We start from the raw sequence: 17209 nt of genomic DNA, 5'->3' as shown, positions 1-17209 counted from the left end.
TCCCCTGTTGTTCTCTCTACAAATACAAACCATCAGCTGTTGGCTAACAAACTCCTCAGTTAAAGACCCTGTATTTACTTCACAGCCTCCTCTTCTCCCCTGGGCTTGACCATCTCAGCCTCTGGTCCAGCCTGTTTCCTCCCAGCCCACCCAGCATCACCTCCTGCACCGCTTTCCAAACAGGCACAGAAAACTTACCCCAGCCTTCCTTAATATATTATTAAATCCTGTCTTATTTTCCTTCCCTAGGAGACTAAACATAGGTTGTTAGTTTAATATAAAACTAAGTACATGCTTGAGAGACAGAGAACAAACAGAGTTTAATTGTAAGGAGTACTAAAAAAAGCACTCTAGTTGTTTCAAGTCATTTTAAGCCACATTAATAAGTTTCTGTCCTGATTTTTCAGGACTTGCTTATGATGGAGATGAGCCCAACTGGAAAACCAAAATCAAGAATCCCTGAACTCTGAAGGAAGGTTTATCTGAGTTTGGGCCCATATCCGTGCTGAATGCAACACAGCCAAATAACATTTTTCCATTACTTTTTATCACTATTGCTTTGTGTTCTCCCCCCTTGAGCACAAGGTCACATGAAAACTTCTCCAGGCAGCCCCCAGTCCCATAAATTGTTAGAGATCTGGATTTACATCAGTGGGATTACATGAGATCAGCCAAATGTGCACATGCTGGAAGGAGAGGGGAACAACACAGCACTTTAAAACTGGAGAGTATTTTTCATTTATAAATAGTTTACATTTTTTTGATCCAGTGGCAGACAACCCGCTCAGTCTGTACTGAAACCAAAGAAATATCATGTGTGAGCACTAACCACAGTGTAACAGAGATAATAAACAACAGACAGGCAGCCATATGCGATGAGGCTAGTGCTTTTAGTAGGGGAGGCAAATTAAAAGGAAAAGAAATACCAAATACAGCAACCACCACACAGCTAAAAGACCTATTAAGTTTCATAGGGACCCCTTTCTCCAAGTTAGGCTACAAGAGTAACCTCCACAAGTAAGCCAGCTCGCTGCACCCTGCCTGTGCTTCCCTGCTCTCGGCTGTACTAATGGTTTTAGCATCTCTCAGACTTTAGCAGACCACTGCCCCAGCACTAGGAAGGGTCAAAATCAGGCACCTGCAACAAGAAGGGACAAAGTGATGTCCACGCAGTCACATGAATCATGTGCACAACATGGAGCATGGGGTGACATCCGAGTCCCAGGGCAACACCCTGGGTTAACGTGTACAGGAGCAGTTCAAATTCTGATCCAAGACAGACCTGGTGCACTCTAAATCACATATAGGAAATAACTACAAGAAACAGGAACCTAAAATACTCTGTGCATCTTTGCAACCATGTACCATGTTTTCACACCCCATGAGATGAGATTACATTTGCAAACAGCTTGTACTCAGCATCAGGCAAGTGAGGGCTGCTGCATGCAGAGCACCTGAAGTCTGCTGGGCTCCTTCAGAAGCCTCCAGCCTCATGGACTTCACCAAGAGAACTAACCGAGCTGGATTACAATCCTCCTACACCAACCTCTGCTTTCACACCAAATAAAACTAAAATGAATGCTGACATCTATCTTATCCATGCTTTTGCAAATGTTTTCAATATTATGTCAAACAATATCTTATATCCCACAGAAGAGACAAGTCTTAAAAGGCAGCGGGACAACTCTGTGCTTGCCAAGCAGAGAAACCTGGACTTGGAGCATCTCTATTGATATTAGCCTGCCAAGACCAATTTGATGCATTTTATTACTGCAGGGACTTCCACAAATACGCTGGTAACTTTTAAGCATCAGTGTGGGTTCCTAGGTAGGAAAAAACTTTATAAAACATGCACTTTCCAGATTTTGCATTTACCAGATGTAAGAGAATTCATGGTTGATCCATCTGCCATGACAAGTGTGTAGACATGAAACCTAGCAAAGGAGGCTGAGCACCCATCTCTGAGAGTGAAAACCTACAGCCAGATATGCTTGGCTGAACAAGGGTTTGTTTTCAATTATATTTCAGATTCTTCTAACAATATCTGCATGGCATCTGGCACCAACACATCTGAGCCTTTGAAGGGGTTCTTGACTTCAACAGGAAGAGGGGGAGGGGCAAAAAAGGGAATCAATCAGCAATTTTGGTCCAAGTCAAACCTCTTCTCTGAAGAGAAAATGTTAATACCACAATCCCCCAGCACACCAAAAATGTGCTAGCAAAAAAACAAACAGAAAACCAAAACAAAACCCATATTTGGATCAAAATAACAATGGGTCTGCACTGGGGTTGCTGCTTTCACCTTGACAAACAAGGCTGAGATACATGGGTCAATGGTCTCAGATACAGGAGCCTCCCAAAGCCTCCCCACGGCTGCCTTGGGTGGTGTGACACTCCACATCCCCTTCCTGGTCACTCATGCTCACGCCTGTAATAAAACACTCATGGGAAGAGACACCCAATGCCTAAACCCCAACTCCAGCAACCAGCAAAAGCACAGTTAAATAAGAACAGGAAGGCAAAGCTTGTTGTCATGTTCCCCATTCAAAATGCAACTGCTGGCCAACCAGCCCAAAGGGAATTTGTGGGCAGCAGCTCCCACTAAGCTCTTCCACAAAAACTCATCATGACCATACATTTGGAACATCCACGACAGATCAGGAAAGCAACACACAGGTGCTGCGGGGTGTAGGCTATGGAGTGCTGGTGACCACAAGACTGAATCACCTCTGGATGTGCTCAGAACATCCCCAGGAGGCTTAAACAGGGTTTGAGCACTAGTATGCAGCGCCTGCAGGTACAGGAGCTGCTGTGCACCCATGCTCCCCTTTCACATAAGTCCATGTTTAGGTAGCTAAACTCCCTTTCAGATCCAGCCTTACGTGACATTGCTAGGTTCACTGGACAATCAGTAAAAGAGCAGGGCAAACAAACCTCATTTTTAAAATGCGTATCTTCTTTACCTGGTTTGTTCAAATAAGCACAGCTGTGGTTTAACAGCAACAAGGTGGCAGAGCACAACAGCTCCCAAGACCAGGTATGGTGGTTTTGATCAGAATGATGTTCATTTAAAGAGGGATAAAAATGCCTCATTTTCCCCAAGCCATGCCCACGTCCTACCAACTCTTTTTGTTAGGTCAGGCAGTTTCTGGAAATATCTTCTAGCTCAAAACATTTGCAGAATTTCAAGAATCTGCTCCACAAATCTTGAGGCTGTTTTGTTCAGGAATGCTGACATGTGGGCAAAGGGAAACCAAACCGTTCCCTTGAATGCTGCAGAAAACTTTAAAGTCTGCCCAAGATGAAAAATGCAAGAGTCAAGACTCTGAAGGAAGTGTGGGTTTTCTGCTGCACTTCAAATATCACCCCAAATGCTCTCTTCCAGCACAGGAACGTGGCTGTGCCAGGACAGCCTGCATGCCTAGCAAGGCTGGTGGCCTCCATGCGCCTGCCTCAAAGCAGGGCTGGAGCTAGGAATGAATAAATAAAACAGACTTTCAGATCAAGTTTTCCTGGCCTTTAGAGACAATCACACTGTGAAAGAGCTCTGGGCAGAGTCTCTTCTCCCCAGACAGGATCCACCCACTTCCCAATGCATCCCCATGCACAAGCAAAGGGCAAGCATGCACTTGGTCTTCTGCTCGCACAGCTCCTGGGACAATAATTGAGTTGTCCTCTAGAAATATCCATTGCATTCCACAAAATTAAGAAAACCAGACCTCTAGTTTATCCATTAAAGCCCAATATTTATAGGCTTACATTCAGTCAGATGGATCTTCACTGCTTGAATTACAGGACCGTTTTCAGGCCAAGGAGTCTTGCCCAAGCCAGCAGTCTGCTGGTGGCAGCAGAAACAAGGGCCAGCTCCTGCTTCAACGCTGCATCAGCGTGGCATTTATTTCTGCGCTGCTCCCTGACGAGTCCCAAAAGACACTGAGACAAGTGCTGGGGGGACGCTTTTGATTCCCAATTGCCAGGCTGTGGGACACCAGTGTCACACTGCTGGGCCAAATGCAGACCAAGAGTGGAAAGCAACCACTGTGGCAGACAGGGCATGGCTCAAACAGCCACATACTGCCCCAAAACCACTGTCAAATATTACACACACAACCAGAGGGGATACAGTTGGTTCACCTTGGCTCAAAAGCCCTCAGTGGAGGTGGCCGCAGAGAACGGGGAAAGAGGCAGCAACCAAAGGCCTGGCAGAGGGAGCAGTGCTGGAGGGCTCATTCCTGGCTTGTCCTCTGCCTTTGCTCTCCATAGGCCCTGATCAAAATGGGAATCCTGCAACCCTCTCCCTCGCACCATAGGAGCGGCAGGAGAAGAACTGGCTCTGCTCCTCCAGGGCAGGCATGGCCAGGTGGCTCCAAAGCCATCCAAACAAGCCAAAAGGGATTCCACATTTCAAACCAAAAAAGCAGAAAAACCATCAGAAGGCATTTCAGCTGCAACAGACCATAACCTCCCCAAAACATTTCAAGGCACATTTTCAATCCACTCCCAATCCCACGAGGGCTGTTGCTGTTACTGTCTATCACACAGCAGCATCAGGAAACCAGCTTCCTGGGCATCAGAAATATTCCTGCCACCAGCTGCAAACAGCACAGGGAGCCTAAAGGGAGGGGACAGAGCAGCCCGGGGAGACGGTGGGCCAAAGGGAGATTGGAGGGATGATGCATCCTGCCATGGCAAGGCAGATGGTTTTACAACGAGCAGTCAGAATTACTCAGGAAACCATAGAGGAAGCAATTGGAAATTGTTGGACCAGGAAACATCCCCATTTTGTTTCCAAACATGCAGGCCCATAAGTCTGCACTGAATTCCTCCTCTTTTAGCCATGCCTCTCACAAACAAAGCAACATTAATTAGCACAACGCCCCAAAAGAGTTCAGCTGCCACCTCCTCCTCCCCCCAAAAAGGTGGATTTGTGTTGTTTTGACTTTAAAAAAATTTACGACAAGCCTAAATGGCTTAATCACACACAGGCTGTTCCCCAGCAAGCCCCACACTGGCATTACAACTTGCACACGGGGTGCTTGAAAACCTCGCCTTCAAGCTGGCTCAAGTATTCACAGCTGGAGGGTGAAGCAAACAAAGTAAACAGCAGTAACTGGAGCCCGGCCAGCAGCCTGCACACACCAGCAGCTCATCACAGCACCGGGCTGCGGAAAGGGACCATCACCTGAGGAAGGGTGGGCAGAGGCACACAGGGAAGGTGTCAGAAAAAGCTCACATGGTCTGAATAAAAGAAAAGCCTGGGAGCTGGAGCAAGCCTGGGAGCTGGGTGGAGGGATGCAGCACAGTCCCAGCATCCCTGGCAGCTGAAAGGACCAGCTCATCAGGCTCTTGTTAAGCAGACCACAAAGTGGTAGCACTTGAGACAAGTGGTAGAAACCATGAGAGAAACACTGTAGTAAACAGCTTGGGCTACGATTTGGCATCTCCCAAGGAAGCTGCTTGGCTGTGTGGCTCTGCCCTCTCCCCACACTTGCTATAAAGCCCAGGCCCCATGAGCAGCTGGAGCAGGCAGGAGCCCCAGGCAGCTGTCCCTGCCCTGCCACAGTGCTGTCGGCGAGCAGGGAGATGCGGACACTCAGGACCACTGCTCCCCACCCACAGCCGATTGCTCAATACCCATCAGGCCACAAAGGCATCTTCTTCCTGAAAACTCTGCTCCAAGAGGGGAGCAGTGAGTTGCTAAAAACTATTCCCAGCTGTGGCCATGGCAGTCACAAGGGCTTGCTACTTTGGTTGAGGCACTCCCCCTCCGTGTGGGTGGCACCACTTTATACACAGAGAAGTGACCAAACTAGTCCCCAAAGAGGCCAGGATTCAGGTGCTGCCTCCACAGCATCCCCTGCTCACAGCAACAATGCACGGGGTAACCCAGCACCAAACCCTCCACTCCTACCTGTGGGTATTAGCTAATGCCAGGACCATCCCAGCAAGACTCTGAACCCCTCCTTCACTGACCTCCTAACAGAGGTAAGCACAGCACTCAGCAGAGCCATGTCTCACAGCTGGGTCTCCATTACCCACTTTTCCTGCAGGGATGGTTTAATGGCTCTCCCCCACAAGGATTCTTTGATGTCTCATACATGATAACCTCACACTGCTTCCCTTCCCTTGGTGGGGATGCTGGCACAGCCACTCTCCCCAGCCTGCTGCCTGTGAGAGAGGTAGGCGTTTCAAATCTGAGTTCGCTCCTCAAACTGAAGTTTGCCAACAGCACCCAAAGCTCTGGGGGAGAACGAGCACATGCACCATCGCACAGCCTCCTTTCTCAGGAAACCTGGGTAAAAAGCAGTATCTGCCTCAGAGATATTATTAAACCATGGAGAAGCAAAGCTAACTGCTGTTTTAAGTAGACAGTATAAGCCAAACACATCCTGTCAGATCTGTACGACTTTCTGTCCAAGGAGATTAACTCAAAGACCAGTACACATCTCTGCTGGTAAGGCTGGTAAGAATGAAACCAGAGCTCCTGGAAGGGGTTCAGCTCACCAAGAAGTCAGAAGCCAAGTAACTTTTCCTGCTATAACAGGGACAGTTCATTCATCCACTCTTATGAACAGAGTCACCCAAACCCCTTAAGTTCATTGATCTCAACAGCTTTTAGGTGGTGATCATTTCAATAACAAAGGTTAGAAAGTGGGAAGGAGGATACACAAGAGGTTGACAACCATGTGAAACAATAGACAGCACAACTCTTACAAATGGTTCCAGATCAGAGAGGTCTAAAAATACACACGATCTTATTTACTGATTTAATGCAGCATGCGTGCCCTACTTCAGAAATAATCCAAAGGTGTTTGAAAGCCAAGAATTCTGACTTAGAAGACTTGTTTAAGGAGGAAAAAGGAGGAACAGAGTTGTTTATAGACTAACATAGATAGGAACAGCACAAAAATATGCTTAGCAAAGGAAAAGTGGAAAGTATTATGATACCTTTCAAAATAAAACATCATATGGTTTGTTTAAATCTCCTAAAACAGGAGAAGTCTCCCCATTTTGCCAAAACAAACAAAATACAAGTGTGGATCTGACTCTGCCCCTTAGTTCAGAAGGAAACAAAGATTTATGGTGAGTTGCACAGACAAACAGAGCATAGGATGCTCTCCTGGCTCACCAGCAAGGCAGACCACAGGCAGTAGACACAAGCACCAGCCAACCACCCCGTGTCAGCAGCACTTGGCATTTCTGCACTGCCCATGCCTATGCCATTGCCAGACAGGTGGGGGAGTGATAAAGTAACTGGGCATGAGAGAAGGGGAAGAGAGTAGGGAGCTTCCAGGTGCCACCCAGATCATCAAGAGATACCTCCTCACTCTTTGCAAATGACAGAGAGGTCACTGGTGACATCGGCCACGCACAGATCCCTGCCATACTCTGTCCCCACATACCCTTCAGGCAGCAAAGCCCAATAAGAAAGGAGGCAGCCCCATGGCTCCATGCACCTTCCAGCTTCAACTCAAAGCAACCACCTTGTACTAGGGAAGAACCAAGTTACATGTTCACGGACCAGGCTGCTGCAGGAACAGCCCATGCTGCCGGAGGATATTTTTTTAGGCCTGTGCTAAAGGAGAGCTACCGGTACTTTTTCACAGCTCTCAAACCTGGGTGGACTGCAGCTGACCGAGACACAGCAAAAAAATGAGCAAAGGCTGCTCCCCAAGCAGTGGCAGTGGAGAGCTAGCTCCAGCCTCCCCCCGCACAGGCAGTGGAAGAAGGAGAGGCACCAGTGTTTGGACAACTGGAACACATTTACGGGGCAATTTTTCACAGGGCCTTCAGCCAGGCAGTTTCCTACAATAGCCATTTTACTACCCATGATACAACCCAGAGTATCAGCTCCCCATCCACAAGGTCTCCCACCACCCCACTCCTACAGGGACATCACCCACAGCAAGCCCCACCAATGGGGCACCTACACACCCAGGACACCTCCAGCATTGCATCCTTAACTGCAACCAGAAAACAACACCCAGTAAGCCTGCGATCTCCATCTGAGTATCTTCCACCAAGCCCTGGGCACATCCAGTTCAACACCTTCAACCCCAGTACCCATCTGTGCTGGCGATCAAACAGCACTAGCCGAGCACTGCCGCACACGCTGTGAGCACCAGCCCACTGGCCAGCCGTCACTTTTTAGAAGTATTTTCTAGATGATAGATAACATAGAAAACCGGTGTTTATATTGGCACACGGCAGGCTAAAACAGACTTTAAGTGCAGTTATAAAACAGCCCGGTCTACACCAGCTAGGCAAAGTGTGTTTTGAACTTGGAGAGAGGCTCGTTAGTAGCTGGTGTTGATGGTAAACTCTCCAGGGCAGAGGAATATTCACAGCACTGAAAGACAACAGGGTCCCATCCTGCTGGGTACCCATCCCAAAAGTGCAGGCTTTGGGCAACCAGGGAGAGACACATTGCTGGTAAGGATGGATCCAAGTCCCTGTGTGTGGGGAAGCAGCACAGACCAACTTTGCATTTTGCATCTCTCATTTCCTTCTTGCACCCACAGCCTTGTCCTGTCTTTCTGCAATGAGCAAAGACCTGCCAACTGGAGGAGGTGATCTGGGAAAAAAGCATCTTATTTCAAGATTTCACAGCCAAATTTCCACTGAACTCAATGGATGTGTTTTCTAATCTGAAAGGATTCATCTAAAAAAATAGGTGCCTTCAACAAGAGGGAAGCATTTGTGATACACAGCCTGTATAGGGGAGTAGGGTTTACAGGAAATATATTTAAGACTGCACCTCTGCAGATTTCCAAAACTGATGAGATTGCCCCAGAGGGTCAAAAAAAGACAGAAAAGGAAAATTCACAAACAAGTTACTGCCTCTTTATGAACAACAATATCAAGACTATCTACTCCCCCCCAAAAAAAACATGACAAATTCTCTTGCACATAAAACTTTAGCTCCAGAACAAAGCTTTAGCCAGCTAAAGCATTTTTAGATGCAACTTGTGCACAACACTGGAGTATACGTTTTATAAATCTGTAGCTCTGTGTAAAGCTGTTCAATTGTAAAGGGTCTCTGATACTTTTCCTGCTAAAATCCATGCAAAGCCATTGCAGAAACTACAAAACTGCCGTGACAAGTGCAAATAACCAGCCATCCTGCCTACACATCCAGCATGGTTAATGTTAATAAAAACTACGCAGATGGCTACAGTTTGAGACCCATCCTTCAATTCTTACTCAAACTGAAAATGCAACCACACAGAAGTGAACCATGCTCCTGGAATTGGATGCAACACATCATCAGGTCTTGAGAGGTGCCCCCAAAATAACAGGGCCTGCTTCTAGACTTCTCCAAAATTATATGGTTGCAGCCTGAGAGACAGCATGCTGAAAATATAATGAGGTAGCATAACATATGTAATATGTTGCGGTCCTCCTCTGAAGCTAGAAGAGGCTGGGGTTGAAGGACTCTGGCTGCAGTGCAGGACTTGGTTAACTATTAACGGATGACTCAGCTACAATAATAATACGTATTTCATGTTCTGTGCTAACACCACGGCATCCTGGTCCTTGACTCTGGCCCTATGCACAGCAGAAAAAAAATACTTCTTAGCACATCATTTAATAGCTGGACGTACCAGGAAATAGGAAAAAAGGTTTATTCACCCTCCGTTTCTTCCTGCAGCCTCATGCTCTGCTCCTTCCTTCACATGCCACTAAAAACCAGCAAGGGACCTCAGAGGAGAGCTGCCTCCCAGGCTTGCATGAAACCACAACCCAGACCAAGGGGCTATGTTTATTCACTGTTATTCACCAAAGTCATGCTCTATGCTAAATCACTCCCCTCGCCCTGAACGAGGTGCTAATTCACACCCAGCCCTGGTCCCCCAGAGCTGATGAACCTGGAGCCTGGATTTTCTCCAGATGGCTCTTCCCAGCAGCATTAGCCTAAATTATCTCTACTCCATTCACCCACATGACCCCATCTAGCTCCACATTGCAAAACAAGGGAGTCACACTTGGTAATTAGGTTAGCAGCACAAAATGATAATGTTAAAATCTGATGAGCTGAGCTAACTCAATCGGAGGTGTCTCACAGGGCAGCCAACAAGATCAATTAAAAGCCCTGCAGCCCTAATTGAGAGTTTCTGGGTGCGGTTCAGGGACAATACACAAGTTCTCATCAGAGCTGGCTACCAAGAAATGAGAGCCATCAGCCAGTTTCGAAGTCACTCTGACTTCAAGACAAAACTTTAACCCCTCTTCAAGAGATCAAAGCAACCAGAAGCAGGCATTGCCTGGGCATGGCTAGGGCCTCCTGGCACTCAGCCATTCTTAGCCGCCCTGCAGAGCTGGTGGGAGCTGCACATACATTGATGAACCCAGCTGTATGCACACCCATCTCCAGCACCTGGGGGAGTGCCTCAACATGAAGCCACCTTGAACCCTTCCAGCATGCTCTGCTAAAGCTGCACACTGGGGAACATCCTTCCAGCACGCTGGGACTTCCCTGCACCAGGTGGGGCTCACACAGACTAAAGCCCCTTCTCAGCAAAGTGCTTCTGCATCTGCCTAAACCCCTGTCAGAGACAAGACTCCAGCACCAACTTAACTTTAAGCAGGGAAGTGAAATCTCACCCATGCTCAAGGAAGCATTTAAGTACTTGAAGTGCTTTGTTGAAGTGTCTGGGCTCCCAAACATATTGGTTTACCACCTCTAGTCTCTTGATGCCAGCAAGCAAAGGGGGCAGGCAATCAACCTCACATTTGCCCCCCATCCCTTAAACTCCAAGCAGGAGCTCCTGCAAGGCTCAGCCACCCCCAAGCCTTACATCCACAGAACTGCAGAGCACTTTGCACAAGCAAAGAAAAAAATATTAAGCTCTATCTAACACATAATAATGGTTGATTTTCCTAGAGAACAATTGATGGTGTGTTCGTTTTTCCAGCTGCCTACTGAGATGCTCATTCCCCTGCCCTGGGAATTTTCCCTCCGCAGCTCCTCCTCCCCCAGCTCCCAGACCATCCATTCTCCCCTTTTCAAACTGCACCCATTGTAAATGGCACTGAATATTAACACAGCCCATTGAGCACTTGCCTCTTTTGTATGGGACCCCTGCGTTTCAAATTGCAGTCACTGCGGAGAGGAAAAGCCTCGAAGTGATTAAATGCCATGAAGTTTCTCAAAAGGAGAGAGGAATATGCAGAGGAGGCTGAGGGGGTCCTAGAGCCTTTCACTTGAAGCCAGGGGCTTCTGCAAGAGCCTGAAAGGCTTCTTGGTGAGGATATTTTCTCTTCTTCAGACTTCATTATGAATCTCACATGCACTTCTAATCCTAGTCTGATTGAGATAATTTTTGCACCAGCTGTGGCTCAGTCAGGGATTAAGATGAGAAGATCAGACAGCAGTTGCAAAGGGCTTGCTGTTAACTGCTGTTCACCAGTAAGCACCAATAAATATCGCGGCATGCTGAGGGCGGTCAGTGAATCCACCGACACATGTTCACAGGAAGGGTGGATTTATTTGCAAGTGCATGTATTTATTTGTGCATAAGCAGCAGGCCCAGAGAGGCACTGCTTTGCAAGGAGAGGCTTTGCTGTTACCCTACCAGGACCAAGCTCCAGAGCAGCAACTGCAAGCCTGCAGGGTGCAGAGCCATCCCGCAGCCCCGGGGCTGGAGACCTTCCCCGAGCAAGGCCACCGCTGAGGATGCTCCAGGACGCACAAAACCCAAGCGTGTTCATTACAAACTGAGCAGGATTTCTTTCACAAGCACCACCAGCTCCCAGCACTGTCCCACTCGAGCAGGAAGCCTTCCCCTAGACCACCTCCCAGGAGGGAGCCACTGGCTTTGCAGAATTTCTTTGGGTTTCCACTCCCTTTCCCCAGGAGGAGGGAGGGGGACCAGCCACCTGCACCGATCCGCATCCCCCTCTCCCAAGCCATCCTTCCAAGCCCCGCAGCCCCCTGGGCAGCTGGCACACAGTGAGGGCTCCGCAGCTGCACGGGGCCAGACGCCACAAGCCCAGGGTGATGATTACTTAATCTTTGTTCCATTATTTCAGCAGGGCTGGAAGTGGGACATGCAGGGGAGGAACTGCCAGCAGCACTCCCCCCTCCCGGCACCGTCAGCAGGAGAGTCCCCCCCCAGAGCCTTCTCTTACAGCATCTGCAGAGGAGCACGAGTTACTCCAGAGCCCAAGAGCAACCCATGTCCATCGCCAGAGAGCACCATTGCAGGCAGTGGCACAGCAAGTTTTCCGCAGAGCCCCACTCTGCTCTACCAAGCAAGCAAAGAAGCTACCCTAACATTGAGAGCAGAGCAACAAGACCTGGCACATTAAAACCCCAGTTTAGCAAGAAATTTAATTTAATATATAATTTTGAGCACAAACATTGTTTCATTGCCTTCAATGACTCGTGAGCACAGCAAGAGTCTGCTCCTGACTCCTAGTTCAAATGCTCTTCCAGGCCCTAAAACCACTGACAGGCACCACAGGATTTTCAAAAGCATCCAGACGCTTCACGCAGCTCTCTCCAGAGAGCAGCAGCATCCTGCAGGCAGCCAGCATGCACACAGCTGCTGCCTCGGGGCAACTTATCCATATAGCCAAACCCCAGAGGCTCCCTGGGAAACCGAGAGCAGCTCTTACTCCAGCTCTCCTCGGCACTGTCAGGGACTCTGCCTTGTTCCCAGACATGCCAAGCACACACCGATCCAGAGACAGAAGGGTCTGTGCACAGATGCCCAGTATCCCCAAAACTTCCCCTGGTCATTTGGGTCAAAAAAACCCCACGCAACACATCTGTTTAAAATAAAGACTTTAATTCCTCCAGACCATACCAGCAATGAATTAGCTATCCAACTGCACTTCCACAGCTCCAAAGCCTTCTCGCCATTAGAATTTGTACCCAAAATACTATAACTAAAAAGGGAGGAAAAAACCCTCTCTCATACATGATGCCTAGAAGAAATCTTTCTTCTACCAATCCTCAAAAATTAAGATGCATGGAGAGACAGAAACAGGATGCAGGGGATGTGCCATGTCACTAACACTGCTGGAGCCCTGCACCTGGCTTTCCTGGGCATGAAGCATTTTGTACTTAAGCTTGGCCCTAAAGTTTATGCCATGTATTACACTCTAATGTAAAAATAAACTTCAGACTTAAACACTAGAAGACATGAAGCATCTCCAGCAGCTTTCAAGTGAGACACTGCAAAGGAGTCCTGCACAGCAACTGCTCAGCAGCGTTTGATTTTTCCCTGGCATCCCCCACGGACTTTTCACAACTGCAAAGCTCGCAGCGGCTGGGTGCCGCAGCTCCTGCAAGGACAGTATGGGTCATGCCGGAGTGTTGCAACGAGCCCTGCACAGAGCTGCTCAGCCAGCAAGTCCTGCACACTTACATAACTGGCATGCAGTATTGAGCTGCCTGTTGCTTTTAAGAAAAAAAAAAAAAACACATCTGTGCCACGCTGCATTAACTGTGAGCAACTGCAGTGCACCAGCCCTTCTGCGTATCAGTTATGCCTTCTGAAAGCTAGAGAGAAAAATTACAACTCCAAGCTCTACTGCCAACAGAGAAGTAACAATAGTTTCAAAAGATCCCAATGCTTTTCCTCAGTACTGATAGTCCTGTTGACAAAATACGCGGCACAATTAAGTCCGTTCCAGAACCCTCCCCAGTGTGCCGAGCCACATTTCCAACCCTGCAAACAAAAACTTTATCTCCAACACACTGAAAACCGACTCCAAGCACCGCTTCAGCTTTGCGGCACTCATTAGGAATAAAAGAAACTACTAAGGAGGGATTTTTCAATTGCACTTAAACCAAGTTAAAGCACAGCCACCCCGAGTCTCTGAAAACAGGATTTCTCTTGTCTCCTATTAGCGATGGAACACACCCAAGGTTATCACTCCGGGGAAGCAGACACCTTCGGTGGGAGATGCAGCGTGCGCAGAAGTGATGGGAGATGAGGGATGCACAGCTCCGACATCGTCCGTCTCACCCCAGGTTACGGCTGGGGGACCCGCACCCCAGGCTGCACTCCTACACCAGCCCGGGGCTGCTGCAAGCCTTTGCGTTTGCCTTCTGCTTCTTTAAAAGGGCATGTTGGAAAAAAAACCAAAAAACAACAGAGATAGTTGCACAGAGATAACTTTTCTCCAGCACATGGTGCTTTTATAGAGGACATTAAACAAGTAAAAAATTAGTTCACGATTCTCTGCACCAGAAATTAGCATTTATGATCCTACCAAGCATGAAAAACATGCTTCAGCTTTGTGTCCCTAAACTGAAATAAGCGATTTAAGTGGGTTTTAGTGATTATAAACAATATTACTTAAAAAACAAAGTGTCTTAAATGTCTCCTTTTTACATTAGTTATGGAGAAGGAAAGACATCCCTTAATTTTGCATTGTCAGATATGAAAGCCATTACAAATTTCCACTTTAGCTAATTCTTTGGTTAGTTTAGAATTTACAAAATGACAAACCATATTTTAAGCGGTTAAAAGATCAACAGCCCACAGGTCCATAGCAGTAGATTTATAAATGCTATTACTTCACCAATAAAATTTAAACTGAACTCAGGACACTCAAAAATCTGTTCCACATGAAAAAGACACTCCTGGGTATTTGCACTCCCAAAAAAACACAACAGTAAATTTGTTCAGACTGGGCTATTAATGTATTTCTCCACATGAACAAAGATATGCTGTCCTATTTTAAGAGGCACATGGGGATGCTGGAATTATGCTGAGAAGACTAAAAACTTGCTGTAAAAGGTGCCCAGGGCTGAAGGAAGGCTCCTTCAGAGCACACAGCAACAGGTGAGCGGGATGAGTCAGAGGTTTAATGCAGAGGCCACACGTTCTTCTCGGTACGACACCGGATAATTTCATGTAAAACAAGGCATTTCTACAGCCAAAAGTGCATAATACCAGGAGAACCTGACAAACCTCCAATAAGTCTTCTTAATAAGGAGCTGGATGATCTCCAGCAACACTTCAGTGACCGTTCTCTCTCCTGGCAGAGCTGAGGAGTATCTATTACAACCAGGGGTTTTATAGATTCAATAATCTATAAATCTGTTCCAACAGCCAAAAGGCCTGGCAACAGAGGAGCTAAGGCACTTCTCCCTCTCCCTTCTAGATCCTCATTTCCCAAGGTTAGCTAATAGTTGAGGACACTTATTTTCACAAGTTTATGAGTACAGAGACTCTCAGTCCTCCTGCACTGTCACTGTCAAATGAATTGAGCTGTCAAAGGCAAGCACACTTCCCCCCCAGCTCTCCCGTGCTTCACGTGTCTGATATTTCAGATCTTACCAGGTCGGAGCAGCAGCAGCGCTCCACGGTTACACAACCGGAGCAGCCCTGCTGCACTTTACGGGAAATGGAAATCACACCCTCCTGCACTTGGGCATGTACCTGAACACTTTAAAACACCCTTTAGGGAAAAAAACTGCCACGGCACTGTACTAACCACCAGCTCAGCTGCCGTCCAGGACATACGATACACTGCAGGTTAATAACTCTGATAGACGGACAAGAACCGAGGGAACGGCAGCCAGGCACGGAGCTTTTACTGGAAAACACCACCTGGTTTTTCTTGAAACACCCCAACAGCACCGCAACAGCCCGCGACTCCGTTTCGGCCCACGCTCGCTGCCTCGGCGGCTTTCGCACCTTCGAGTTGGCAGCGCCAAAGGGGAGAGCGCGGCCCCAGCGCCGGGGTCCGTATTTGGGCACCGGGGTGCAGGGCGCGATGCCGGGCACGGCGCGGGGCCGGGGCGCGCCCCGCTTTGGAGCGCCAGGCCGGGCGTGGGATGGATGGATGGATGTCCTAATAAGGATTCGGGAGCCCGAGCTGGCCGTTATCTCCAGCAGATCCCATCACTGAGGACCAAACCCACCCCCGGCTCTTCTTCCTCCAAGGCACCCGTAAAGAGGAGGAGGAGGAGGAGGAGAGCCAGCCCAGCGAGGGACCGCGCGGAGAGGGAGCCCCGAGCTCCTCTCGCCCGGGACCAGCATCGCACCCGCCGCCTCCTCATCGCCTCCATCCCCGCCTCGGGCGGGAGCCAGAGGAGACACCGGATCACGGGAGAAGTTTCACACCGCGCAGCTCAGCGCCTACAAGACGGCAGAGGCCACCTTGTTTTAAAAAACTAAAACTGAGCTTCACGGGTTTTGTTTTGTTTTAGGAGCCCCCCCGGTGCGCCCAGCTACCGGCCCCGGCGGAGCGGTGCTGCCCAAAGCCCCGCTTGCCCCCAGCCCCTTCCCCCGCTGCGCGCCCCCTCCCCAGCGCGGCGCAGCCCCCCCCCGGTACTCACACGTGCCGCGGCCAGCGGGGCAGGTCCCGGGGCACGGCGGGCAGCGCCAGCCCGCCGCAGCTCAGCAGCTCCCCGCCGCAGGCGCAGCCGGCGGGGCAACCGGCGGCGGCCGAGCCCAGCAGCCCCAGCAACAGCAGCGCCGCCGCCCCGCCGCCCGCCCGTGACGGCACCGCCATTTTGTATCCGGCACCGGAGAAGGTCCGAGGCGGGAGGAGGCGGCAGGAGCAGCCCCGGCGCGGAGCGCAGCGGTAACGCCGCGGGGCCCCGCGAGCGCTCAGCGCCGCTCCGCCGCCCGCAGCATCGCCTCGGCCGCCGGCGGCGCGGCGCGGCCCCGCGGGGCGCTCACGGCACCGGCATCCACCCGCCGGCGGGCGGGCGGGCACCGCCGGGCGGGTCGGGTCCGCGTCCCCGCCGCGGGAAGCGCCTCCTCCCCCTTCACGCCGCACGGCTCGCCCGGCGGCCGCTGGAGCTCCCCCTCCTCGGTACGCTCCCACGGGGCTGAGAGCCGCTGCGACCGCCGCGCCGCTGCTCCGCCACCGGCCTGGCCCAGCCCGGCCCCGCCGCTCCCCGCCCGGCCCGAGCGCCGCTCGCCGCGGACCCACGTTGGCGACACCGCAACATGTAGCCGCGCCGCCCCCCGCGCCCCCGCCCATTGGCTGGCGGGCGTCCTCCGGCGGGCCCGCGCGCGCCGCCATTGGCCGGGAGGCCCCCCCCCGGCGCGGCGCCGCGGCGCCCCATTGATGCCGACGGCCCGTCAATCAGGGGCGCCGGGGCCCGCCCCCCTTTCCCACTCCAGGTGTGAACGCGGGCGGCCACCGCCCCCCCGCGCTGCCCTTCTTAAAGGGGCCGCGCCCGGCGCCTGCTCCTCCGCGCTCCCCGCTCCGCCGCGGGGAAAGCGATTTAAAA

General features: G+C 50.2%; 1 protein-coding gene across 1 annotated transcript in view; it reads right to left on the bottom strand.

Annotated features, from left to right (window-relative positions):
• Positions 1-16956, bottom strand: part of LRIG1 (leucine rich repeats and immunoglobulin like domains 1) — a 93249-nt gene extending 76293 nt beyond the window's left edge. Inside the window, 5 exon segments of the mRNA XM_075513614.1 lie at positions 16304-16629; positions 16632-16682; positions 16684-16753; positions 16755-16843; positions 16846-16956. Coding sequence (XP_075369729.1) covers positions 16304-16629; positions 16632-16682; positions 16684-16753; positions 16755-16843; positions 16846-16956 — 647 coding nt within the window.
• Between the last annotated feature and the right edge of the window lie 253 nt (positions 16957-17209).

Source organism: Mycteria americana, chromosome 11 (genome assembly GCF_035582795.1).
Source record: "Mycteria americana isolate JAX WOST 10 ecotype Jacksonville Zoo and Gardens chromosome 11, USCA_MyAme_1.0, whole genome shotgun sequence".
Lineage (NCBI taxonomy): Eukaryota > Metazoa > Chordata > Aves > Ciconiiformes > Ciconiidae > Mycteria > Mycteria americana.
Note: the sequence above shows the minus strand (reverse complement) of the source record. Positions and strands in the feature narration are given on the sequence as shown.